Below are 17,067 nucleotides of genomic sequence, written 5' to 3' on the forward strand. Positions count from 1 at the left end.
AAATATTACTATGAGGCCCACCAGGACCGGACTGCTGGACAGAAAAAAGTCCCCCCCCAAACCAGAGTCTCTTTGGACCTGGACTGCAGGGTCTGGACGGGTTTCCCGATGATGAAGCTCTGCTCCGTGCATGAGACCCTCCTTTGATAAGATGTAGAGCATTTGCAGCAGAAACATATCACAGTTTAGCGGAAGAAGCTCTAGTCACACCTCCAAAGCAGTCAAGCAGGCGCTTCCAGCAAGAAGTCTGTGCTTATGCACAATTAGGGCTTTAGTTTTCAAAACTTTTGCATTTCTTACTGTGGAAAACACAAGTTTCTGCACCTGTTTTTGGGCTCTACATACACAGTTCGTTTTATTTTCAGGGTCAAGGGTCAGTGCCTGTTTTTGGGCAACATTGCTACTGAGAGATGCCGTCTGCTGCAGCAACAAACTAGACTGAGTTCATGTTGGCGCAGCAGAAAAGGGAGGGGCCGCCGTTCTTATTTTCTCATGATGGGGGGGGGGGGGGGGGGGGGTCCATCACATTTACGTTAACTGGTTAAAAGTGAGAGCCCTAGCTGCTACTAGTGTGACTAGCAGAGGACTGAAGCATGGTTTCAGACCCGCGGGACAGAGCGGCTGCACCTGAAACCAAAGCACAGTTTAGCATCAGCAGATAAAAATAACCACAGCCAACAGTCTGCCCCGACTGCCCCGACAGCCCTGATCAATACCCCTGTTCTGTAGGGGTCCCTCAGCATTTCGGTGCAGGAATGCACAAGCCCGCTCTCCTACTTTGACCTCTGCAGAAACGTTTCTGTGTAGGCCTCACAGACAGAACCAAGGGTCCCTCTGTTCTGGATCACTGAAACAAACACTTTAAGACTGAGGAAACACCTGGTGAGTGTTGGGACGTGGCCAGTGAGGTCATGGAGTTGGACAGGTTGAGGTTGGCAGTGATGCTCAGTTGGCTCTGGCTGGAGGGGGGGTAGGGAGAGGTGGGCGTCCTCAGTTGCTCCTCCCCTCGCTCCTCATCCGCTGCCGGCAGGTAGCTGTCGATCAGCGCCTCCAGGAACTTGACGATCAGCTCGGCGTAGTCTGGGATTTGGGTTTGCTGCATTGGAGGGGCAGAGCAGCCGTTTCAGAACACAAACGGGTCTGCGGAACCACGTCAGCAGGGAACAGCTCTCACCTTGGAGAAGGGTCCAGCAAACCTCCAGAGTCCGTTAAAGCCAAAGCCTGGGGACACAAACGGGTGGGTCAGAGCTGAGTCAGCAGAAACCCGAGTCCAAACGGGCTCAGCAGTACACTCACTCTGTAAGTAAGAAGGCTGGTACTGGGGGGGCGACTCTTCATGGTAGACCACGCTCTGGACGATGCCATGGACGGGGTTCAGGAGGTTGGTGTCCTGGCACATGGTCAGCACAGTGTTGATTTTGGAGTCCAGCAAGTTGTATCTGAAGAACAGACAGACGGATGCAGTCCTCACATCTGCACACAGCTGGTTCACACTCAGCAGCACGCCACAAAACCTCGCGTGAACTGGAAGTCATGGCTTCGGGTGCTCAGTCCTGACGGGTCACACGCCTTTGAACTTTGAGACAGTCAGGTGCACATCACCTGAAGCAGGTGATGTGCAAAGGCAGAGTGTGGAGTGATGAGTGCCACACCAGCAACACACAGGCGGCTGTGTGAATGCAGTGAACCGTGGAAGCAGAGGAATCAGGAAAGTGACTCAAAGATTCAGTGTTCAGAGCAGAATCTGCAGCATCTGTTCGTTTGTTTGCAGCTGGAGGACTTCCTCATGTCCGTTACAAGTCTTTGGGTTTGTCATAACAACAATAAACTATTACTAGATTTAACGATTTATCAATAATTCAACTTCAATTCCTACGATCCAACCAGATCGGTCCGTCTTTGGCCTATACCATGTGATCAAGTCATGTGACCAACCAGTGTGCTAGAATGTTCTAAGAATGTTCCCTTTGGATTCTTTGGATGTGGAAAAACTAACCATGACTTCAAAACGGCACAAACCGTACGCACAAACCCTTAAATAGAATGCACCAATCCTTAAATAGTACACACCAGTCCTTACATAGTACACACCAATCCCTAAATCTTCCTCTTCTTTCTCTTTCGGCTTTTCCCATCAGGGGTCGCCACAGCGAACGAGTCGCATGGTAAACTTGGCAATGTTTTACGCCAGATGCCCTTCCTGACGCAACCCTCTCAAAGCAACCGGGCTTGGGACCGGTGTAGAAGTAGAGAAGGGAACAGGGAGCAGCCCGGATTTGAACCCTGGTTTCACGGATTAAAGGCGCCGCAAACCAGCACGAGCTAAACCGGCTCCACACACCAATCCCTAAATAGTATGCATAAAACCCTTAAATAGTACACACCAACCCTTAAATAATACACACCATTCCATAAATAGTATGCATAAACCCTTAAATAGTATGCAGAAACCCTAAGATAGCACGCACAAGCCCTTAAATAGTACACACCAATCCTTAAATTGTATTCACTAATCCTTAAATAGTACGCAAAAACCCTTAAATAGTATGCACTAATCCTTAAATAGTACGTCTAATCCCTCAAATAGTACGTCTAATCCCTCAAATAGTACGTCTAATCCCTCAGATAGTAAGCACAAACCCTCAAATAGTATGCACAAACACTTAAATAGCATGCAGTAATACTTTAATAGTACGCACCAATCCTCAAATAATTCGCACCAATCCTTACATAGAACATACAAACCCCTAAATAGTACGCACAATATTTTACACAATATTATGTGACAATATTTCACAGACCAGGTTTTAAGACGTTTCAAATAAATACACCAAAATTAATTCATAGAATATTCACAACAGAAATATATTTCATAAATATCATAACAGAAATTGTTTCTCTTTTGGCTTTTTCCCCATCAGGGGTTGCCACAGCGAACAAGTCGCATGGAAAACTTGGCACTGTTTTACGCCGGATGCCCTTCCTGACGCAACCTTCTCAAACCGGGCTTGGGACCGGCACAGAGGTAGAGAAGGGAACAGGGAGCAGCCTGGATTCGAACCTGGGTTTCACGGATGGAAGGTGCCGCAAACCAGCACGAGCTAAACCGGCTCCCAAATATCATAACAGAAATTAAGTTTTATTAAGAGCGCCGGTGTGGTTCTGAAAAAGCCTCCTTGTTCCTTTACTGTCATTGACATAATGACAAGAGTCCACAACACTGATCTCTAGCTGGTTCAGACCACCACAGCTCTCCTCATGGGGGCCTTTTTCAGTAGTGCTGTGCTAAAGAGAAGAACAGTACAAGATGCTTCATAGACTATGTGAAAACACCAAGAGCAGAGAGCAAAGACGGAGAAGAAATCAATAAAGAAGTTAGAAACTTTGGCTGATAACAATTCTCTGCATGTCTAGTGTTTCTATCAATTCTCTTCATGTCTAGTGTTTCTAGCGTTTCTATATACAAATACAATTATTTGTAAGTTTTGTTAAAAAAGGAAAAGGGGGGAGAAAATATCAAGTTTGGTTTTAACAAATCTGAGATCTTATTTTGGGCCGTATCGCCCTGTCCTACTATTACACATTGGAAGCAACACTGTCCAGCCATACCTGCCAGAAGTGGCGTGTCAGAGCACACATAGGGTGCTCCAGCTATCATTTAAGCAAAACAGCTTTGGTAACATTTTTGTGAAGGTGAGGCCCCTGATCAGGATGAAGGAGCGGCACGACTCACACAACTGGAAAGACCTTCGGGAAGACGACGCTGGCTTCAGCCAAGTACTCGTACAGAATCCGCTGGTCAAAGTCGTCGGTGCTGTACTTCACCTGGGTGGCCTTAAAAACAGAGCAAAGCCTCGATCAACATTTGCACACGTGTCATTGCCTTGAAAAGCACAGAGGTTGGCGGGTTCCCACCAGCACAGTGAGCAGCAGAGCCTGAATCTTTGGGTCCGTGAGAACTTCCTCGTCCAGCAGGACATTGGACTCTGACACAGACACTTTGCGAAGGTGAGAGTTTCCGATTCGTTGGGTCTCTGGAAAAGTAGCGAGGACAGATTTCATAAACAAACCAAGCTGGCATTCAGGTCAGGACACCTGGACCGGGTCAGGTCGTCTCACCTATGGCAAAGTCGTTCTCTGCCACACGCCTCATCTTGGGAGGGGTGGTCATTCCAGACTCCATCTCTGGTCTCTTTGGTGCCTTGAGGTCAGACATAAGGTGATCGAAGCTCTTCCTGGTGCCTGTCCAACACACAAACCAGCAACCGGGTCATCTGGAAGTTCTCCTCAGCTGAGGCTACCTGATGAATGAGGGAGGCCCTTACCCAGCAGCTTCTTGGTGTTCGCCTGGGATGGCTGGCCCATGTCCAGGCTCATGGATTTGCGTGTTCGTGGACTGATTTGACCAACTGTTGAGTACTGATGGGCTGAAAGGTAGCAGCGATCTGACACCTGAGGCGACGGCCACGGCTGAGGCTCGTGTAGAGTCCTGCCAAGTCACAAAGTCAAAGGCTGTTGTTGATAGTGACCCAACGTGGCGTTTGTTCACAACCAGCAGTTTCCTTTTAGATATTCAGAACATGAGTGTTCAAAGGTCCAACAGCAGCTCCTTTGGCTTCGATCTGCATGCCGTTCCCCAGCTCACCTGCAGGTGGCATCTGGGATATGACTGGAGTACGTGTCCATTGGCACTGGATCCATGGAGAGGTCTGAGATGAGCAGGGACTTTCGGTGCTTGAGGCTGCAGCGGCTCCTCACCTCCTCTGACACAGTGAGGAGAGCTGCACACAGAGAAGGAGGATGTGAGAGAACCGGAACCACAAGAGGTTCGGACACCAAGTCTGCGCAGCTGAGGCTGTTGCTCTGACTTTAAACCGTCAGTCTTTTTGGGTGCAACGTCCGTGCTCCGCAAATCCATGAGACAAAAGTGTTCCCTCCATAGACATGCAGGGTAGCACTCCACCACATGCTGCAGGAAATACTGTGCTAAACAAGCTAGCTACAGAAGACGATGCATTAGCCACTAAACCTGCAATGGAAGTTGCGGAAAGGTTATTGAAATGACCCCAAAAAAGAAGCTGACAGTCATGGCGCCACTCGCAAAAGAAAAAACATTTGACCAAAATACAATCCTGAATGAATAAAGTTTACCGTATTTTCATGACCATAGGGCGCACCAGGTTATAGGGCCCGGTCTCAGTTACGGGGGATTTTTCAGTCTTTGACACAAACAAAAGGCGCAGTGGGCGTTAAGGCGTGGGCACGTCCTGTTCAGGGCCTCCAGAGTGGGTTAATAAAAGAACCAGTCTCAGTTGTTTTAGAAGAAACCTTTGTTTTTACTGTTCCCCCTAACTGAGTAGCACAAAGCTGATTGCGACTCACAGACTCAGTTGCGCTTAGTGCCTGACCCCCCTCCTTGTTCCTCAGGGGGGAGCGCGGGACGCCGCTCTGCTTTACACACACGCTGGCGGAAAGACAGCTTAAGCACACACACAAACACTCACTGTGTGCTTAAAAAATGCAGCAGGAGCAAATCTGAGTTAGTTTTAAATTATTTTTTTTTAGTCACAAAACAGCATCTAAAAATCCATCAATCCGCACAGCTGATAGCTGCAGTTGAAACAGGGCTTCAGCCATTTTGTTAACAATGCTGTGGGGACCCGGGACTTAGCCCCGCCCATGGTCACTAAGACTCATGGGAAGTGTTGATTCCCACACCATGAGTTAGGGAGCTGTGAAGAGAAGTGGGGCTGATGTTGTTACGGATTTATTTATTGTGTGTTCAATGGAAATGGACTGTACTTCTGTAAACAAATGTGAGCAAATTACTCCTCTGGTTTTCCAGAAAGCCTGCCTCATCTCCTGCTGATCACCTGGATCAGGTGCGTTTAGCCAATAAGGAGCTTCAATGGCCGGTTGGTTGGAAAACATGCTGGACACCAGACTCTGGAATCTGACGCCCCTGGGCTAAAAATCCAGGAAAAGACCAATTGCGTCTCCTATCAGTAACTCTAAATGCGCTTTAAAAACCAGCAGACAGAGGAAGAAAGCATTCCCAAAAGTCGAGGGAGTGTTGCAGTTTTGGAAACGAGATAATCGGAGAAGCTACTGCCCAAAAGCTGCAGACTCTTCCTCCGTCGATGACATTGCAAGTCAGCGTATCGCCGACCCGGCAGCAGCCACTCAGCAGCAGCTGTGCTCTGCAGTGTGATGAATCCACTGATGTCAAAAATGCTGCTGGTCTATTGATGGAACAGCAGTTTGACCGTAGACATTCTATTTTGTGGAACGCTACCACCATGAACTACAACCCAGGACTTTTTCCACCGCTTACACAAAAGCCTTGCTGCCGTGGCAACGATCAACACAGTTTTAGCTCCTTCAACTGTACAGAGAGCTTTCAAGACAGGAGTGATCAAACAAACTGGTGAAGTGGGTCATGGATCAGTAAAGTTGGGTCATGAGGTCAAAGGGTTAGGAACTACATCTGCTGGACTGAAAGGTAACGCAGCTGCATACCGGCGAGGTAAGCCACGCTCTGGGTGTTGACCTCAAACTTGTCACACTTCAAGTGTTTGCTGATCAGAGACAACAGCGTGTGCAGGATCCGCACAGTCCTCGCCACGGTGGTGGGGGATGGGTGTCTGTAGCCTGCAGAGACCAGAAAAGAGAGGAAACAGCAGTGAAGGGCTGGAGCACTGCTCCCACCTGGAGACCACCACGCAGCCTTACCTTTGAGCAGGTGGCCCACCAGAGCAAAGTTGAAGTTGGCTCCAAAGTTAAGGCCCACAAAATGATCCATTTGCTTGCAGTGCCATTCCAGGGGGCACCGGATCTCCATGAACACCTCCTCTGGACTCTGAAGGAGCAAAGGAGAGCATGTTGGTGTGAAGCTCCTGTGTGTGCAGAGGCTGAACATGGAGTCCCACCTCTGCAGGAGCTCAGGGTCCTCTGAGAAACTCTGAACGGACCCAATGTTGACCCCGAACTAGGAGTGTGACGATAACCACATGTATTCATTTCCATTACAAGTTGCGTGCGTTCTTGAGTGCGGCACGCGGCCGCTTGGGTGTGTGTGTGTGTTAACTACGACATCGCGCCTCCTGCTGCTTTATTACCGCGGTGATCAAAAATGTACGGGGAGAAACTTTCCAAAAGCTTTGATAACCCAACACTCCAGAGTAATCACATGAGAGGCACTAGGCAGCAGTGGCGCTGATCTTCAAAGGGTCAGCGGTTCCATCCCCGCTCCCCCCAGCCAACCGTCGTTATGTCCTTGGGAAAGACACTTCCTCCTCCTGCCTCCGGTGCGGCTCCACTGGTGTGTGAATGTGCATGAATGTCCGGTGATGATCAGAGGGACCATAGGCAGCCACGCCTCTGTCAGTCTGCCCCAGGGCAGCTGTGCTACATCAGTGGTTACAAAGGTTGCACGATAATATCGGATACCGATAATTATCGGCCGATAGTGTACAGTAGGACGTCTTGCCGATAATTCCAATAAGAAAGTAATTTGCCGATAAAATGGACATAACTAAAAGCTTAACTGACGTCTCTTCCTCACTCACCACTCTGTATTTAGTTGTGCCAGCACTGTGCCTGCTCACCCCTCATATTAGGGCTGGGAATCACTGGGTACCTCAGAATACGATACAATTTGCGATACATTGCTCACTTGATTGCTCACTCTGTTCACATTGATAACGATACTATCACGATATGGCGATAATGTGATAATCAATATATATCGTCTCTAACAACTCACGATATATCAAACGATATATCAAACTTTAAGAAAGAAAAACTTGGAAAACTGTTTTTTGGAAAATATTTCCCATTTTATATATTTCGTTTTTCAACACAATGATAATAAACAACTTGTGTCCTATTTGGTGTAATGAATAACAGACTTTTGTGTAATATTGCTGAAATCAGTTATACTCTGTCTTTGACAAAAAATGACAATTTTCCTTTGGAAATATCTATAAAATTCAGTGTAAACAATAGTGAACATGAACAGCAGCCATTATTTAGTACAACATTGCTGTAAACAGGATCAAAAATGAATAAGCCAAGTAGCTGCAGGCACATTGGTATTAACTTTTAAAAAACAAAGCCATAGCCATTGCTCAATTAGAAAAATAACTGTAAATCAGATAATTCTAGTGTCTTTGTTAAAAATAAATGAACCATTTAGTGCAAATGTGGTGGAAACAAAAATCAAGTAGCTAGGAACTTTCCTTTAAGTTATTTATGAAATAAACTACTTTATCTCCTGGATAAAGGTATCCATGCCGGGCTGTGTCGGATTCAGGCCAGCAACAACCACGGCTTTCTCACACAACTCCGTTGATGCAGCTTCAGTGCTGCTGGCACGTCTTTTAACTTGCTGCTCTCACTATTCTCCTTGTTTTTCCCCTCCGCCATCTTTGTTTGAATGTGTATTCTTCTTTGTCCACCTGCGACAGCCAATCTCACAACGAGCGCCCCCTCCTTACCAAAGGATGATTAATATAATGTTTTACGGGGTCTTCAAACGTAAATAAAAGGTAGATACTTGATGAAGACGCATCAAGAATCAATAACGGGACTAAATATCACGATATATCACCATATCGATATTTTGGCACACCCCTAACTCCCATCCTGCAAGCTTCTGTAGCGTGTTAGTGACATCACCTCTCAGCGCCTGCTCTGTCTGCAACATGGCGCAGCTCTCACCCATGTGGGCTTATTTTACCGTGTCTGAGACCAACGACTCACTCGCTGATTGGTAAATTTGTTCAACAGAAGTGTCACAAAGAGGGAAAAAAGGTAGAGCTTTAACACCACAAATCTCACAAGCTATTGAAAAATTCACCACCGCCATGTGTGGAAAGAATATGAAGCTGCTGTCTAAGCGCTAGCGCTCATTCTGGAAAAAAAAATGGGGGGCCTGCATGGAAATATCTGTCAGCGTCCTGCACTAGCATTGATAGTTTTTTTTTCTTCTGCTGCAAATGTTGGATGAAAAAAATCAACATCTAACCTGTCAGAAAGCAGGGATGCTACTTGCTGTCAGGATAAATGTCCCGTTGATCCAACCACAGTTAAAAACAAGAAATGAAATGTCATTGTGGTGGTTTATTTCATTTTGTCATTCTGGTTTGTAAAATGCTTTTGAAAAGTTTATTTTCTATGAGCAACCACTTATTTTGCACATCAGTTAAAAACTTTATAGTTATTATTCTGCACTTCAGTTTCAATCAAAACAATATTTTTTGCACTTTAAGATTAAACTATTTCTTTTGCAGGTTATTATATCAGGCATTATTTAAAAATGTACTTGTTACATTGCTATTTCAGTTAAAGTCTGAGTATTTGTTCTGACCATTGAAATGCACTTTCTCTGTTCACAGATGTATGACAGACGGAAAAGGCTAATAAAGTGTTTGTACAATCTGTTCTATTTCTTTGCAGGTAAAACTAGTTCTGCAAATTTGTTTAATACATAAGAGCCATTTGCTGTTACTTTGTACACACTAATATTTTTTCTTAAGTATTTAAAATTGGTATCGACTACAACACTAAAAAGGAAAAAGCTGATCCAACTTAATTGAATCACTTCAATTGGGAACACGTAATTGAATTAAGTTTATTCAATTCAATTTAATGTGTTGATCCAACTTAATTTTTTATTTTGTTTATACAACATCAGTTGACACATTTACCAAATTTCTACCAATGGGCCTTGTACTTTCCACATCAAAGACATGAATGACCCAGCAATGTCTCGCTTTACAAGGCAGGAGCTCACGTGTCGTTAATGTTGGGATATACGGTGCTTTTCCGCACAAGGGGGTTGGTCATCATCCTCTCCCAAACTAACTCATGGTGCAGAAATGAATAAACATAACTGTTGGAATTACTAGTTCAAACAGAGTAAACAGCTAGACAACAAAACACATGGATAAAAACTCACACTCAAACCCCAATCTGTCCAGACAGGCAAAGAAAATGGTATCCCATGATTCCTTGCGCCTCCTTACGTTATGACGTCATGACGCGTTAACAGCTTCACACCAAAGTTACACCAACTTAATTGAATTAAGTTGATTGAAAGTAAAATAACGCAGACAACTACGTGTTATTTTTTAGTCGAATGAACTAAAAAAAAAAAGATTAATTTTCACCAAACCATATAATTAAGTTAGATCAATGTAAAAAAGTTTATCTTTCCAACTACAGCCCAAATACTCTTTTTAGAGTGAAGAGCCAGGAAAATTAAGGTATTGGTATCTGTTGTAAACAGTCCTCATCGTGCAGCACTAGTAGTTACTATCACCAAGTATGAATGATTAATGGACACATCGGAAGAACTTTGAGAGAAATCCATTATTATTATTATTTAGATGCAGCGTGATAGAGTGCAGCGCTGCTCTCTTCCTGCAGGGGACGCTGTTGCCCTGCTTCAAAGCTGATCTCAGTCTAATGCACATGAGCACAGGTGAGTGTCGGTACCTTGTCATTGAAGACGCGCATGGTGTCCAGAGTGTGCAGGTTCTGCTCCAAAAGAGCAGTTCCAGCAGAGTACAGGTTCACCTCATCCAGCTGCAGGACGGCCACAGCCACCCAGAACAGAGCTTTGTGCATGGGGGAGTCCTGCAAACACAGGACACACATTCAGGAAGGCAAGGAGGCAAGCAGTCACTGCTGACAGACCCAGTCACATCGGAACCAAACCCCGGCAGAACGCCTCACCCACTTCCCATGATCCTCCTCAACAACTGCAGTAGCCTGTTTTGACCAGGAGGTGGTGCTAGAGCACACAGGGCTTGTCCCATCCCAGTGTTAGGCAGTTTTATGAAAACCTGCAGCCTTTAGGAACTCTGTTTGCTGCTTCACTGCTCAGATATCCTGAAATCTGTTACAGTGCCTAGTGTTCTAACCGAAACCCTTCAAAATACACACACGCTGTCTTTTCTGTAGGAATATAAACACAGAAACCTAGAGTCCTAAAACACGTCTGCAGATGAACAGGAAGACGCCGCCACGTATTCTAAAACAACCACACCTTGTCTGCCTGGTTTTGGGTTTGGAATTGGACCAGCAAATCAGCATTTACTGGAATATGGGGATTAGAATCATGGATTAGAACAGAACCTATGTTGGCAGTAACCGTCCCGGTACAGCAGACTGACGTTTGGTGTGAAAGCTGAGTGACAGGAGAACTTTTGCATGTTAGGAGCAGCGTCTGATGGGTGCAGGTCTCACTAGTTTGACTGTTTGGAAGCTGGAGCAGGAAGTCTGCAGGAAGGTTCTGCAGTGGTTCTGCAGCGGCTCTCACCTTGCTGAGGAGCGGCTGCAGCTTGGTCAGAGCGATGACGGTGGCCTCAATCAGAACCTGGCTGTTGTAGTTGTCTGGACCCTTCAGGCAGCTCTCCAGACCCTGAGGGGGGAGGACAGAGCAGATTTAGGCCGCTGTGCGTCTGACCTGAACTGGATGTGTTTAAAGAGTGGCTGCTGGTTTACCAGGGGGAGACCAACAGTAATTAAGGGACTAGGATGGTTTTCGTCCACACTGAAGGGGAGATCCAATCCTTTGACATATTTCACATCCAAAAAACCTTAGCTGGGTTTCTGAAAACAATCTGATCATTTTCACATGATTTCCTACTCCTTTGTTCATAACAGCCCAAGTTCCCTCTAAAGAGGAGCGACTTTTATTACAGTAAGAAGTTTAGGAACAGGAAAAGAGGGGAGGACTCCAAAGGGGCCCCTAAAGTGGCCCCTCACCTCACTCTACCTCAAAGTCCTCTTCCATTGGAGGACTAAGAGGTTAAAAAAAGAGAAAAAGAAGAAGAATGATTCATGACTTCTTCCTCTTCCTTCTCTCTGGTAAATCTAAAATGAGTGAACGGGGTTCAGGTCATTGAAGGGAGACGAACGTTTCCTGTTTTATGACACACAAACTTTAATGATCCTTAAAAAGTGAAATGCACCTTTATTTAGGATTCAAAGGTGCAAACATGCCTGAGTGAAACAGTAGCAATGATCCAAAACCTCAGAGAAAATGTCAATTTGGAATTGAGGATGGTTATTGCCTTGGGGAAGAAGCCGTTTTTGAGTCTGTTTGTTTTGCTTCTGATGCCTCTGGTAGAAAGGTGCTACACACCTATTAGTGCAAACCAATTACAAGAAAAACTGAAATCAGAACGGAATTGACTTTTTGGGATCAAGTAAGTGTGGTATTGACCGCAGTCAAATGCTGCTTTCCAAACAGGGCTCCAGACTAACTTTTTTCACTAGGAGCATAGTGGCCCCTAACTGAAAAATTTAGGGGCGCAACCAGAAAATTTAGGGGCGCATACCGTAAATCAACATGCTAACCAAATCTACTAATTTCCACTGTATTACTAATAAATACTTTAATAATAGATGCAGAAATTACAATGTGCTGTTTCAAATTCAGTGTCACATTTTATTCTGCACTTTTGAAAATGCAACAACAAGGTAAACTGACAGCACCATCGCTGTCATGACAGTACAAATAAGTAAAGAAAATGGATGGAAATTTATCTTTGTGACACCAAATAGGTGCAGCCAAGATGCACAATAAGCGTGTTTGAGATCACCCAGGTGAACTCAACGCTGCGCATTTCACCTGGTGTGTGACCTATATTTTTGTTTTTGCTCCAACATCACCTGTCAATCATCACAAAGATATAGCGAGAAAGGGGTGAGAGCAAGGGGCAAACCTACCCGGACACAGCTGGAAACTAGAGACTACAAAACAATGCATTATGGGACATGTGTCCTGATGGTTTTTGTAGTGGAGTGATTAATTAAAATAATTTAAAATACCAATTCATTAAAAAAGGCTACATACATCACAAAACATTAAAATAATCATAAAATATATAATAACACAGATCATACTAAGGGGGAGAAGAATATTAAAACTAAATTGAATGTTAAGGACAACTCCAATTTCCTGTTCTCCTTCAGTCTTGCTGCAGATTCGCTTTCATCTCTCAGCCCCCCCGCCTGGTGTCCCCAACGATCCAGGCGAGGTGCCGGTTCATCTCAAACACGTCTATCGTTGCATTTTCCCCACGTATTTTCAGTGTGTCTAAAACTAATGTTGTTTTTGCCCGCACGTGTTTAAAGTTCAAGCCCCGTTAGCTGTCACGCATGTAGGTGTGGGACATTTATTCTCCTCAGCTGACCCGACTCCCGCGGGACGGGAGCGGTGTGCTGCCGTAACCCGTTTGATGCGCCGCCGTAACCAAAACCTAAACCTTCCTCCGGGTCTGTGTGGCCCAGAGAAAAGTTCAGCACGGACTGCATGTATGTAGAAAATTACGAGCGAATAAATACGTTCTAAAGGAAAGTAAGGAACTTCTTAATGTGGCCCGGGGAGGGAGGGGGCTGTCAGGTTTCCTGCTTTCAAGCCCTGTCATTGTCCCGCCCCCAAGAGTCATTTACCCCACTGTGATTAGTTGGTCAGCTCCGTGCACGACAATGAAAAAGTGTCATTCATACAAACTGGCGGGTTGCAGTTACATTAAACCTTCATATTAAGGCGGGGACCGCAAAATATCATCTTGGGGGCAGCAAATAGCCCGCCGGCCGCGAGTTTGAGACCCCTGCTGTACACTCTGGCACTGGTACACTAGCCGCAGGTCGGAAGAACGAATCAATAGTTCGCTTACCCATAGCTCAGACGCACATATCAGGTTGTGATATTTGTCTCAGTTTCCTTCCCACAGATGTTTACGCGCGCTCGATTATCTCTAGGCCCCGCCCCCTCCACGCATTTTAGCCACTCACAGTGGCTTTCCCTATTCTTCTCACACGCAGTGGCCGCCTCACACACAGGTATCACGCGAGAGTGTACGTGCTCGCGTTTCATGAGTATGTGCGCGAGTGTGTGTGTCTGCCTGCGTCCGTGTGGCTTGCGTCTCATTGATTATTTCATTGATCATTGACGTGCCCCTTCCACGTTTAATGTATAAAAAATACGAAGGGTGGGGGAGGCAAATTTACTGGTCGCACATGTGCGACTGGATGTAAAATTCAGTCGCACACTCTCAAATTTTGGTCGCAAAATGCGACCAATTGCTCGCAGTCTGGAGCCCTGCCAAACGTTTTTTTCATATTTGGATGGATGTGGCGCAGATGGAGGAAGCCTTCGTTTAGTCTGGGAACAAACTCCTATGCAAAATAAACATCACATTGCAGGAGAATATGGGTCGCTTCAGACTGTTAATGAATCATGTGATGCGCTACTCTCTCATTGGTTCGAGACCACACAGAGCGTGTGCGTCACGGATGGCGTCATGGGTGAGAACAGAAGCGACTCACCCGGTCTATGCTGAGCAGCGGGCTGGCTTTACTCAGGATCCGGATGATCTGCTTGATCTGGCTGTGGGTCACCCTCTTGCTGATGCAGCCAAACACCACCAGCGCTCGGGGCTGCAGGGACGGGTTGTACTGGAAGGCAAACCTGCCGTCCAAACACACACATTTGTAGACCTTTGGCATATGCACTGCAGAAACAGAAGATGAGGGAGAGGTTCGTACTTCTGAGCCAACTCTGTCCACTGGTCCAACCACTTGCAGGAAGGGATGTCCCGCATACAGGCCTGGAAGACATGGACACATCAGAAACCAGAGCAGTGGACACAGGAGACCAGGAAATGTCGACGTTTGGACAAACGGGTCACAATCGGCTGTTCTCTGATGCTTCATTCCTGGAAGAGCTGCTGTGTCTCCGGCTCTCAAACCAACAAAACACGTCAAATCTGACACATTGACCTCTGGTATGACCGCCCACGCCAGTGACATCACAACATGAGGGAGGGGTTACAGACCTCCATGATCTCCAACAGGGCCTCGGTGACCGTCTCCAGTGAGGACAGAGCAAACGTCTCTCTCTCGTAGGACCCCGGGGAAAAGGAGCGGTCTCTGTAGCTGGAGCGGAAGGCGATGACGGCGGCCGACTTGACTTTGCTGATCCCAAAGAGCAGGTAGAACTTGGGCAGCGAGAACTCGGTCAGGCTGAGCCTCAGGACCTGCTTCGTCTCCTCTGTGACCATCACAAGAGCAGAAAGCATCGTCAGACAGAAAAGTCTCCAACAAAGAATTGTGTTTGATGCACGGACAGACTTGGACATGAGGACCTGCTGAACGTGGTGTTGTTGAGTTTTATTGAATGTGTGTCTGTGCATTTGAACACAGACCTGGACACAATGCCCTTTTGTGACTGTGCTGCTTGTCCTTCAGCTTAAACTGACTCATTCCACGGACTGGGTGAATACTTGATTCTGATTGGCTGCTGGGTGTGCATTAAAAAGTGATAATCCACAGTGATAACCGCATGTCTAAAAAAAGAAGTTCTGGTCACATATCTTAAATGTTCTGTATCACCGCTACGGCTTCTTTAGAACAACCTTTATCTTCATCATCTGGACAAAAACAAGTGGTAAGAGAAGAACTTTCTCTCTGAATGATGCTTTATTGAACCATCGTGACCGTCAGCATAGATATCGCGTTGCTTTGTTGCTGCAGTCCAGGTCCGTGCCGGCTCATTCGGCGCCTTGTAGTGTTAGCGTGACACTACGCCGCACCCCCTAACAAATAGTCCACTTTTTGTGAAAAAAAAGATCCAAACAAAAAAAATAAATAACAAGAATAAAGGACTAAAAACTGGCTAAATACTTTTCTCTTTTGTAAGTGATCATGGTATAAGTAGGTGTAACCCTGGTGCTATCCTAGGCACTTTAACATTGGGAGTTGGGTCATCTAGATCCACTAGACAGTGCTCTGAACCTTTTTTCTTCAATGATTGTGATCTTCACTGGTGTCCATGGATGTCATGGTAGGAATAACACGTCAATGTGAGCATCGGGTCATCTGGACCCCATAGAATAGCACAAGGGTTAATGGCTGACGAAGTGTGCATTATTAGAATGAATGCATGCTGTGGAAGCCTGAACCGTCCAACGTTAATTCCTCATAATGAGCACTTCGTGGCCATTGAGCATTACTTCAAGCTGTAAAAGGCTGCCTGGCTGAGTCCTTACCACTGAAGTTGAGCTGTGAGCACGTGCAGAGGGAGTGGATGATGTTTATGACTAGGCCGTGAGTGGACGCCCTCAGGGACAGCGGCCCTGTGGCTACGAGCAGGGTCACCACGTGGAACAGGTATGGCAGGTGTGCTGCCACATCCAGAGAGTTGTTGAAGGACAGCATGAGCATGTAGCGTGCAAGGATGGCGATGTCGTCCCACATTAGGTGCTGCTCCAGGGTTGGCGTTGGCGACAGGCAGGTCTTGTCGATGATCTTACACATGCGCCCGATAACCTGTCCCGGGCAAGAGCACAGGAGCACAGTTTTAGAGCCAAGCGCTTGGCCCTGAAACACTGAATGATGGGGCCGTATAAACGAATAAGACCTGCATCTGTAAAAAAGGAGCTAAGCAAGAATACAAGCAGGCTGCTGTAGTAGGTCTCACCAGTTTCTCAGTTCAATAAAAGCCTCCAATAAAGGAAGGAAAAGGGTTTGAATACAGTTTTGTACTATAACCTCTGTAACAGATTTCAGGATATCTGAACAAAGAGAAATAATGCATTTTCAGAAGTACACTCCAGTATGACAGGAATTCTGATGTGGCCAACTGATAAGAGCACCTCAAAAGCCAAGAACGGCTACCTTCTTTTATTTCCCTATATTCTCGTGAAAACGACATCTACAATGTCGTTATCAAAAGAAAACACGTCCTTTTCCCAAGGACACGCAGTCCTTCCAGCCAGATCCTTCTGTAACCGTGTAGACGGCCTGACCCCGTCATCTGGTCACTAATGGATTGACACCAACAGCAGGACTGAACTGCAGCCGTCTGCGCAGCTGCAGCTGGGCAAACCTCCTCAAATGACGATTCTTCTGTTATTCGACTCTTTCTCTGGCAAACTGCTTTGTTTTGCTGCAGATTGCAGGCAAAGCTGTGTGGCTGTTGGGGTTTGCTGATGTTTGTGGTTCTGGAGCTCAGTGGACGAATCAGGCAGAGATGCTTGGTGGGCCTGG

At 46.1% G+C, this 17,067-nt stretch overlaps 1 protein-coding gene across 4 annotated transcripts in view; it reads right to left on the bottom strand.

Annotated features, from left to right (window-relative positions):
• nf1a (neurofibromin 1a) overlaps positions 1–17,067 on the bottom strand; it is a 91,641-nt gene that overhangs the window by 1,559 nt on the left and 73,015 nt on the right. For 3 of the 4 annotated variants that reach the window (XM_078929600.1, XM_078929599.1, XM_023961964.2), the window contains exons 41-57: positions 16,068–16,347; positions 14,856–15,070; positions 14,566–14,627; positions 14,347–14,488; positions 11,327–11,428; positions 10,501–10,641; positions 6,733–6,859; positions 6,520–6,651; positions 4,646–4,781; positions 4,326–4,489; positions 4,120–4,242; positions 3,916–4,034; positions 3,734–3,834; positions 1,297–1,439; positions 1,175–1,221; positions 880–1,096; positions 79–141 (exon numbers count right to left, since the gene is read on the bottom strand). In XM_078929600.1, coding sequence (XP_078785726.1) covers positions 79–141; positions 880–1,096; positions 1,175–1,221; positions 1,297–1,439; positions 3,734–3,834; positions 3,916–4,034; positions 4,120–4,242; positions 4,326–4,489; positions 4,646–4,781; positions 6,520–6,651; positions 6,733–6,859; positions 10,501–10,641; positions 11,327–11,428; positions 14,347–14,488; positions 14,566–14,627; positions 14,856–15,070; positions 16,068–16,347 — 2,314 coding nt within the window. The remainder of the gene's footprint in view (positions 1–78; positions 142–879; positions 1,097–1,174; positions 1,222–1,296; positions 1,440–3,733; positions 3,835–3,915; positions 4,035–4,119; positions 4,243–4,325; positions 4,490–4,645; positions 4,782–6,519; positions 6,652–6,732; positions 6,860–10,500; positions 10,642–11,326; positions 11,429–14,346; positions 14,489–14,565; positions 14,628–14,855; positions 15,071–16,067; positions 16,348–17,067) is intronic. The other variant, XM_023961965.2, reaches the window with a different exon arrangement.

Source organism: Oryzias latipes, chromosome 13, assembly GCF_053564925.1.
Source record: "Oryzias latipes strain Hd-rR chromosome 13, Olatipes_Hd-rR_3.1".
In the NCBI taxonomy this organism is placed as follows: domain Eukaryota; kingdom Metazoa; phylum Chordata; class Actinopteri; order Beloniformes; family Adrianichthyidae; genus Oryzias; species Oryzias latipes.